This window comes from Haemaphysalis longicornis, unplaced genomic scaffold (genome assembly GCF_048455015.1).
Source record: "Haemaphysalis longicornis isolate Haplotype H1 unplaced genomic scaffold, Haemaphysalis longicornis Haplotype H1 scaffold_5, whole genome shotgun sequence".
Classification (NCBI taxonomy): domain Eukaryota; kingdom Metazoa; phylum Arthropoda; class Arachnida; order Ixodida; family Ixodidae; genus Haemaphysalis; species Haemaphysalis longicornis.
This window is the reverse complement of record NW_027526385.1, coordinates 25,977,710-25,987,694: the sequence shown is the minus strand read 5'-3', so window position 1 is coordinate 25,987,694 and position 9,985 is coordinate 25,977,710. Positions and strand designations below refer to the sequence as shown.

Below are 9,985 nucleotides of genomic sequence, written 5' to 3'. Positions count from 1 at the left end.
CAACGACGACGCAGGAAGGACACGGCCGCCGGCAAGAGATGCTCCTCTCAGCGTCGCATCTAAAACACTTGGCAAGTACTCTAAAAATAAGGACGCGAGCTGAGGCTGACAACGGAAACACATTTCTGCAGGTCAAAATTGGCGTCAACACATCAAGGCGATCGAGCGACTTTGACCCAAAAGCGAGCAAAAGGCGGACGTTGAGCTAAACAACATCGCACAATCTTTTTTACCATATTTATTTATTTATTTATTTCAATCGCTTTTAGCAACATAGTTGAGCTCTCTGCTCCAATGCAAGCTTGGTTGCGTTATCACATTCCCGGCTGCCGCCACCACCGCTATCGTCTGCTGCTATGTTACAAGTTTATGGCGTGATCACAGAAAAAGAGGGCTGTGACCATCGGTTGTATGACGCTGAAGGGCAGCGAAGCGCTACGCCTGATAACCGCGGAGAGTAAAGAAGCCGCTGATTCACTCATTCGTCAAGCTCGGCTTCAATCAGCACAGTAATGCATAAAACAGTCACTTATCTTTGTTTTTTTTTTCTCTTGAGTTCGACCATGTGACCCAGCAGCTTACTAGGACGGGTGTGGACAAATGCCATGCATCAGGTTCTCTTTGTCATGGAGAGGCTTGTACTTCCTCTCATGTTGTGGTTACGCCAAGCAAATAATTTTAATTTTACTGCCAAACTTTAAAACAAAATACGGCATGTCATTTTGTGTGCTCCGTGATCACTGACTTGGAAGCAGTCAAAACTCTTATTTCTTTCCGTAGAAAACAGCTCTAAACAGCGCATCGTTCGAAACAGCGGCTGCTGCAAATTCACGGGGATGTCACGGCGCCGAAGGTCGGTGAAATTTTTTGCCCCATTTCATGGCAACAGCAACCGCCGTTTTCAAGATGTTGCGTAGCATTACGTCACTTTTACACAGGCTGAAGTTTCCAATGTGTGACGTGTTCATTCCCGCCAACTGTTTTTATTACATCACGCCTTCTCTGCCAATCACAGAAAGGATATGACATACCATCCGTATTGTTGTTGAATAGCAAAGACAGGCCTCCGTTGTAATGTTTGCTGCATTTAGCCTCGTTTTTCATTGCCGGCCAAGAATCATGCGCTTTAAGTGAAGAGCAATAAGGCAAACCTTAGAACTGGTGCCAAACAACGTCGTGAAGCACATACAACCGCTTTGTCAACCAGAAGCCCGTCACCAAAACTGAAAGGCAATCAGAAAAAAAAAGCTTTCGGCAAATTCAGTTGAATGTGAAATCGTGCAGTCGAGAATACAGCCATAGATCACCACTTTAAAAAAGCCGTGATATCAAATCAGAAACGCAAGGCGTATTTTCTGCGATAATCAAATTACGCAGTGACTCCTCGTGCTGGCGATAGCAATAGCTTTAGCAGTGCTTCCAGACAACAAGGAAAGAGTGAAAGTGTTTATCAGAAGGGTAGCATAGTCCCTTTGAATCGATAGCTTGTCTCGGATTTTGTTATCATGAGGTTACCTAAGATGCCTTATTCAGCGGTAGATTTGATTGATTTTATGATTGATTTTGGGGTTTAACTCGCCGACGCAACGCAGGCGGTGAGGCGCGCCGTAGTGGAGGGCTCCGGGTTAATTTTGACCACCTGTGTATCTTTATCGTGCGCCGAAATCTCGTACACACGGGCGTTTTTGCTTTTCGCCTCCATCAGAAAAGCGGCCGCCGTGGCCAAGATGCGAACCCGCGTCCTCGTGTTCAGCAGCACAACGTCTTAGCCACTGAGCCACCGGGCCGGTGCCTTATTAAACGGGTTAATCATAGCTGTCGGTACGGTGAGGGCGCCGAAGCTTACGTAAATTGAACGCTACTAACAGAAGCCGAGATGATGACGCCATTTGTTGCAGTACTTAGAAACAATGCCCCAAACTACAATGATATGAAAAATGAGGCGGCTTTGGCGGAACTCATCAGAGCAACATACCTATACAGTTCGAGGGTGTTATAATGACATTGTATTTAAATATTGCGTGTCCTTAAGGTGAGAAAAGGCAGTGTGCTGTATACGATTGCTCAGGCACTTTCCAGGCGCTGCCATCTTATCGCGTAGCGTTGGCCGTGCGCTGTGCAGCCATCTGAGCATATCTACGCGCTTATCTCGGGAGGCAAACAGATCCCGTGAGCAGGATACCTCGAAAGGCGACCGATTGTAGTCGTGCTCATCAGACGCCCCTCGAAGCGTGGGGTGGCAGCATACGCCCTCCAACCCTGTACGCCGTGGAACATGGCTCACGACAGACAGCAGTTTTCACTCATTGGGTATTCGGAGTACCTTGAAAGGAGGCCCCTGAAGTTCGTGGAGCCCATTCCTGCATCCAGAATCTGCAGTGTGTGTGGCAACGTTCCGAGAGTGACGTATATTCTTATGTGTGGCCACACCTTCTGCGACCCGTGCTACGCTAGCTGCGCGACCTCTTCGGAGTGCGCCTGTCCGCTGGATGGGGATGTTTGTGGCAGAGACGACGTCACCAGGAAGGAGTACAAGGCCGAGCAGCTACTGATGCGAAAGGTGAGGCATGCAGTGGGGATTGGTATGTGGATAAAAAATGTATATTTTACAAAGCAGAGCAGGTTTTCCCAAGTCTAATCTGTGCGTTTATTTTGTGGCATCTATAACGAACGTATGAATTATTTTGTGTCTCCTAGAACGCGCTGGATCTGGTTGGTTTTCCTCAAAAGCTGATGCTTCTTTCGGACGTTTTGAAGCGTGAATTTGGCGGGAATACGGAAATTCTGGAAATTTCGTGAAATTATGGAGCTATTTGTACATACACTCGCAACCCCCAGTTATTGTTGCGAAATGAGACTGACGTTAATTTTAATTTCCAGTAAATGAGCTTTAAACGTTCCTTCGGCCATAAGCAAGGGACAATTTTGCTCTGAATAGCTTTCATTGATTTCCTAGCCGTTAGAATTTGCCTGGAGATGCGCTGCTGGAATTTAAAGACATCGGGAAGGCAAGTAAACTCGATGCTGGAAGACCTTCATGCGTACCCGCTGATTAAAAAATATACGAACAACGGCGGCACAGCCTGGAAAAAAATAGGCGTGATCTGGCTCGAAGGTTCGAAAGATTTAAGTACGTGCTGCCGTTCTGGTGCCCCGGCCATTAACAGGTTAAAGATTACGCCCTAATTTTAAACCAAAGGACTGATCAGTTCAGCGCTGCTGTATCATTTTTTAATCGAGCATTTTAGCCCCGCTGCTCAGATTAGCAAGAAGCAAGCTGCTGGTCAACTATTCGCAACCGGCAAGGAAAACTTTACTTTCGGGGTAAAATAGGAATGTTTCGAAGGACCGGCTCGTCGTTATACATAATATCCGTGCACTCTGCTGAAGTAACTTAGTTTAAAGGGATTGTGTTGTTAGGCGCGAGGCTTGGGTTGTTTTTTTTCCTCCCTGGAATGCACAAGGCATTTGCGGGAACGCGCAGAATAGCTTTAAAGTAACCCATGCTGTGGAATGAAATTAACTTCAGGCTACAGCGGTGACAAATGCGCAGCTTAATATATATGTGTGGTCATTCCGTTGTGCAGGTATCAGATGTAGCAACACACAGCATTCCTTCAACCTCCTGCTCGATATTCCTAACATGCGCGGAAGTATTACAGGTGCAGGCAGTTGCTGTTTTTGGCTCGACGAAACAAACCCCTATCGAACTCTAAGTAGCCGGTCATAATTCTAGAAATCCCGTCAACTTACCTTTCCGGCACAAACAAACAATTATGAGGACCCTTTTAGCTGCAACTTTTAGCTGCAACTTTCAACCTGGAAGCTTTCACTGGACACTTTAGCAGTTATTCAGCGTGTTTTCAGCATTCATAGGTCTTAATAAAAAAAAGCAAACAACGGACTAGATGAAGCATGTTATTGTCGCTACAAAATTGAACTTATCACTTATTTTTTCACGCGCGTTCCGTAATTCATGTTCAGGGAAAGAAATGCCTGGACCACACCTCTGTTCACTTCGGGGGTCCTCTACGGAGATAACCTTTTACTCTCGGCCAAGAAAGCCAAAATACGGCCCACGCACGACCCTTGTAGCTGAATTGGACGACCGCAATGTGACCGCCCCGTCGGCGCCGAAGTTTGTGCGGCGCGGATTTGACCATTGGCGACGAATCCCGTAATATTCACCTTAACCTTGCGGTACATTGCTGCCAATAGCCTACCTGGCAACGAACGAAGGGCCGCAAAAGTTACATGTGCAAACAGAAATACCCACATACCTGCTCGCTTTTCTGCAAATGTCGTCGAAAGTCGACAGTCGTTTGCCACCCTGGTCAATAGCAGCCTCTCCTCTCCCCTCCGGGCACCTCTCACGCTTCTCCCCTCCCCGGCTTTTTTCCTCCAATGATGAACGCAATAAATGTTTTCCTAATTCAATTCAATTTTCCCGCGTTGCACTGCTCGCGCGCAATGTGTCAGGACCTTTTCTCGCTGAAATCTTCACCATGGGCCCTATTCTCGACTGCACAAATTGCCGGCATTTCGCCCATGTTTTTTAAGTGCGAATGCACTTCTTAAGCGAGCCTGAATCGTCCGCCGCCGTAGTCCGCATAGCAACAGCTGCGGGTGCGCGCGCTCCTCGTCTTCCCTAGCAACGGGGGGAGATGGGCGCGCGCTGCCTGGCCGCTGACATGGCACATACCCACGTGGGGGATTGGCCAGGAATCGGGCGTGAGAAGGGCTAATGCACCCGCTTAAAGGAGTACTGACACGAAATTTCGAAGCTGAGATCCGCTCTAGCAATCAAGTACAACGACAACACAAATAGGTGTCTGTGAATAAATGCATCTTTCTTTCTTTGTAGTTGTGTGTGTGTGTGATCTCTCTTTCGCGAACATTACCGAACCGCGCAAATTCAACTCGTGCATTCGCACTTTCACATTCTTCCCCTCGGGGAAATGCGGGGAATTTTTTTTTTTTGCGTAAGCATGATGTAAGCAATCAGTGACGTGCTGCACCTACAGCTATGACGCCATGCAGTGTAATTTGACGAGTCACTCATAAAAATCGCTACCAAGGTATCAAATATTGTGCAAGAAAGATATAAAAACACTTGGCATGTACTATAAAAATTAAGACGGTAGCTAAGGCTGACAAGAAAAACACATTTCTGTAGGTCAAATTTGGCGCCAACACCACAAGGCGATCGAGTAACGTTGATCCAAAAGCGAGCAAAGGCGGATGTCGAGCTAAAGAACATCACACAATTTTTTTACCGTGTCTATTTATTTCTTTTAAACGGTTTTATTAACATAGCTGGGCTCTCTGCTTCAATGCAAGCTTTGTTGCGTTATCACCTTCCCTACCGCCACCGCTGCCACGCCATCGTCTGCTGCTATGTTACAAGTTTATGGCGTGATCACAGAAAAAGACGGCCGCGACCATCGCTTCTATGACACTTAAGAGCAGCGAAGCGCTACGCCTGATAACCGCGGAGCGCACCGATGTCGCCGATTCACTCATTCGTCAAGCTCGACTGCAATCAGCGCTGTAATGAACCAAATAGTCACTTTTCTTTGTTATTTTTCTCTTGAGTTCAATCATGTGACCCAACAGCTTACTAGGACAAGTATGGACAAATGCCATGCATTGGGTTCTCTTTGTCATGGAGAGGCTGTACTGCCCTCTTATGTTGCGGTTACGCCAAACAAATAATTTTTATTTTATTGCCAAACATAAAAGCAAAATACTGCACGTTATTTATATGCTCCAAGATAGCTGACTTGGAAGCAGTTGAAACTATAATTTGTTTCGGTAGGAAACATGCTTTAAACAGCGCGCATGCGAGACTGCGCCTGCTGCAAATTGCAGCACATTTCGCGACGCCGTAAGCCGGAGCAATTATTTGCCCTGTTTTGCTTGTGTTTTGCGACAAAAACAGCCGCCATTTTTAAGCTGTTACGTAGCATTACGTCACTTTTACGCAGGCTGAAGTTGCCAATGCATGACGTAATCGTTCCCGCCAACTGTTTAAATTACGTCACGCCTTCTGAGCCAATCACAGAGGGGGTGTGTATTACAAGCAGTATTGTTGTTGAATAGCAAAGACAGGCTTACGTTGTCATGCCCGCTGCATTTAGTCTGGTTTTTCATTGCCGGCCAAGAATTATGCGCCTTTAGTAACGAGAAATAAGGCAAACTTTAGAACTGCTGTCCGTAAACGACATGAAACGTCAAAATGACGGCAGCACACACAACCGCTTTGTCAACCGGAAGCACGTGACCAAAATTGAAAGCCAATCATAAAAACGTTCCGGAAAATTGCCTGAATTGCCGGCAATTTGTGCAGTCGAGAATAGGGCCCCATGTCATTTGCTTCTTTCTTCACTGTTTTCTTTTTATCGTTCACGTAGGTGCATTGCTGGAACGAAGTCAACGGCTGCCCTGTCGTCCTTCCAGCATCGCAGATCATCGAGCACCTTCGCCGCGATTGCGGGCACCACGTGACCTGCTGCCCCAAGTGCTGGGCGGCGGTGCTGAGTCGTGACATGTTCGCACACCTGAAATCCCGATGTACAGAGCATGTATTGCATACTGGCCCTGAAGGGCCACACGGGTCCCATGTCAGCGAAAACGCACAGTTTGTAGCGTTTGAAAGGAAGGTAGAGCAGCGAGTAGGTGAACTAGATGCTAAGCTTGCTCAATTGTGGCTGGATAGCGTTTCGCAGAACGACAAACTCGCTGAAGTTTGCCACAACATAAATCAGTTAAAGGAAGCTCTAACAGATCACTTTGGGGCAGCCTCGATTCAAAGTCTCAATCGTTTAGATCGTAACGAAGCGGAGATGAAAGCCCTGGTAGCGCACGAAAAAACGATCGAACAACGAGTTGGCGACCTTGATGCCAAGCTTGCTCAACTCTCATTGAGGAGTGACTCTCAGGGCGCCAAACTCATTGAACTTTGCGAGAACATCAGTGGACTTACAGAACAGCTTGGGTCATCTTCAGATCGCAACGCAGCTGAGATAAAATCCCTTTTCAGTGAAAAGTGTGAATCCTTGAGGACCGACGTAACCTCAATTTTGGCATCGGCTCCAAGTGACCCAAAAACGCATCAGCGGGTGTTAAAGGGATATGCGGGACTCACAGAGGAGGCACTCAAAACTGATTGGTCTTTCAGCCTGGGCGACAAAGTTTATCTACGGCGTTACCTAATGTCTTGGGGGATTTGCTTCAAGAAAGAGGGTAACATAGTGTACGTTGCTTTGCTCATTCAACTGCATGAGGGTCGAGAGGACGACTTTCTGGACTGGCCATTTAAGAAAGGATTGAAGCTCAGCATCATTCACCCGGAGACGCGAAAAGAACGGTATCTTGTTGGGGAGCCAAGTACCGCGGAGGATTATAAGAAGAATTATTGTAGACCAATTGGGGGCAGCAACATCGCCGTATATTTTATTAAAACGAAAGTTGATTCAAGCGATATAGAACGCGATGGTTATGCTAAGGGGGATCAGCTTCTGCTAAGGTGCGAGGTGCTCGCGTGATGGTATGAAAACACGCAGAATGTCTTGTTAAATCGTGCTGATACCGAACAGCTTGCGCATACAAGATAACTATCCAAACCATCGCGCGTTTAATACGGCCATGCTTAAGCACACGTTTGCATAGAAAGTAAGCTACAAACACGCATTTGCGAAAATAATGTACATTCAACACACAAAGCATACTCTCCTTCAAAGTAAACGTACTTCAGATCGACTGGCTAAAAATAAACGTTGTGTTATTAATCTTCTCTCGCCGATGTGGTTTCTTGTTTCGCAAGGAAGCGGAAAGGTTATTAATCCAGAAAGCAGAAAAATGGCAGCATCTCCACTCCGTGGATGATGGCGAGGGTGTAGAGTACGGGGACTCGAAATGACATGCAAGTCGCGCCCCGACCGTCATTCGATTTGAGCTGTGAGTTGCACCTTGATTATTCCCTGAATGAAACAGCAACTCACCGCTCAAATCGAATTTAGCTTTATTTTCGCTTAATGCTGGTGTGCGCATGGATAGGCGCGGACGTTCATTGGGAGGTCCAAGGGACTCCGCACCGTTACGGGCGAGGGAATAAGCCGTTTGACAGTAGGGTATTAACACACGGTCGTTGCCCAACGGGTAAGGCTACTGACACGAACTCGGTCTGGTCTACCAGACGAAGGCTCGAATCCGGCTGGTGCCTGTGTATTTTTTGCGATCGTAAATGCTATGCACACGGACGCGGACGGATATTGTGATGTCCTATGGAGCTCCGCACCTAATGATGATGATTGCTATTGGTTTCCCCTTTGTAGCGGGGTGATGACATGTCATCTTACTAAAAAGGACTAATATACCCATGTTTTGCACTCTTGGTTTTATACTAGCGCTGCATAGGGCACGCACAAAAAGCTTATTAGGCACAAAATACTTTTTTTTTCCTGTTACAGGTGGCAACTGTCCTAGGCAATATTCCCCTCTCTGCTTTTCGTCCACCAACATTCTAATCTTCTTTTCGTCCCTTCGATAGCCTTGAAGTTAACTTCCTCTATAATACCCTTAAATCCTAGGGCTTCTGGAAGTCCAATATTCCCTTCATGTAGATTTGAATGGATACCATCACACTCTAACACTATGTGCCGCTTAGGTTCTGTTTCTGAAAATGCAAAAAAATGCACAAATTAAGCGCTCTCTGGCGGTGGGGATGCGTAGCACACACTGACATTTCGAGGACTTGTAACGAATTTGAAAGCATGGGTGATTTTGCACGGTGAAATGAGGCTCCTGTAGTGGCCAGGTTCGAAACACAAAGCGGTTTCATAGGCTAGGTAAAATTTCGCTCTACCTCTGCGTCTATTCCTTATCGAAATCCACTGAAAGAATGAAATTAACCCTGAATTCATTTTGTGTAATTGCCAAATACAAAGTTGTGCCATTCGGGAGAATTGCCGCAAGTAGTGCGTCTATATATTCTTGAACGTGTGTGGGTGGCGTTTCTACACAAGCTACAGCTGTTAAAAGTATGCGGGCGAACTATGGTGTACATGACCGATGGGCGGGCAGGCAGCCACATAGGCAGTTTTTTAAAACGTAATTAGCCGCTCAAAAATGTTCCCCCCGGAAGAGCATTTTATTTTATACGTTTTATTTGCACGAAAACATTGAATGTGTTGATCTGTGTGAATATCGGCGCAGCGTATGGGATATTAACAGTGGTTGTTAGACTGACTGTAAAAAATGCGTAGCGTAGTAAGCTGCGGTAGTACCATAGATCACTCCACAGGAACCTAACGGTTCGTCCCAGCTTTCACAATGAACGGATTAGTGCGACTAAATAAGCGACCGGAATCGCTGTACGGGTGGTTTTCGATGGCATGTGGTAACTAAACCACACGGCATGCCTACATTTATAGGAAGACTAGGGCATATCGAATGAGCGATGAAGGTGTCACACCCAGGGGGGTTATTACACGCTTTTCCTAATGTTTCGCGCACGAGTCACACGGGGAACAAAGTAACCGCACTTTCACTCCGATCCATTCGAACCAAAAGCGGCGAAAAGTCATTAGGACGGAATTAGCAGAGCAGTTCCCAAGCGCCATGGCGGGCGTGTTTAGACGGAGCCACTCGATTTTTTACATTTTGTCAGGAAATCCCCTATAGAAGTTGTAATCCTTTCACACTCCTCTTTCATAGAATTCTATAGCACCTTTGTACCAAATTATAACCTCGTACCAGTAATAGTTTCACAGCTATAAACGTTTTCTTGTTTTCGGCGCGAGGGCAGCCGCGCGCATCGAGTCACACGCAAGTAAAGTCAACCTAGCTAACTTTTGTGACGGGGTGACACATAATTGTCCATACTCCCGTAATCTCGTTGCTCTTCCAATGGTGGTAGAAGTGAAGCCAGCTCGCTAGGCGCATTTTTGGTAGCGATAAATCCAAAAGCCGAAATGTAAACAAA

General features: G+C 46.5%; 1 protein-coding gene across 1 annotated transcript; it reads left to right on the top strand.

The window, feature by feature from the left end:
* The first annotated feature begins 2,158 nt into the window (after positions 1-2,158).
* Positions 2,159-7,760, top strand: LOC144137965 (TNF receptor-associated factor 3-like). Its single transcript, XM_077670001.1, has 2 exons — positions 2,159-2,560; positions 6,414-7,760. The coding sequence occupies exons 1-2, from the start codon at positions 2,276-2,278 to the stop codon at positions 7,545-7,547; spliced, it is 1,419 nt and encodes a 472-aa protein (XP_077526127.1). The 5' UTR covers positions 2,159-2,275; the 3' UTR covers positions 7,548-7,760.
* The last annotated feature ends 2,225 nt before the right edge of the window (positions 7,761-9,985 follow it).

Coding starts and splice junctions, on each gene's coding strand:
- LOC144137965 (XM_077670001.1), top strand. CDS start 2,276: ATGGCTCACGACAGACAGCAGTTTTCACTCATTGGGTATTCGGAGTAC. Junction 2,561..6,413: donor AGCAGCTACTGATGCGAAAG/GTGAGGCATGCA, acceptor TCGTTCACGTAG/GTGCATTGCTGGAACGAAGT.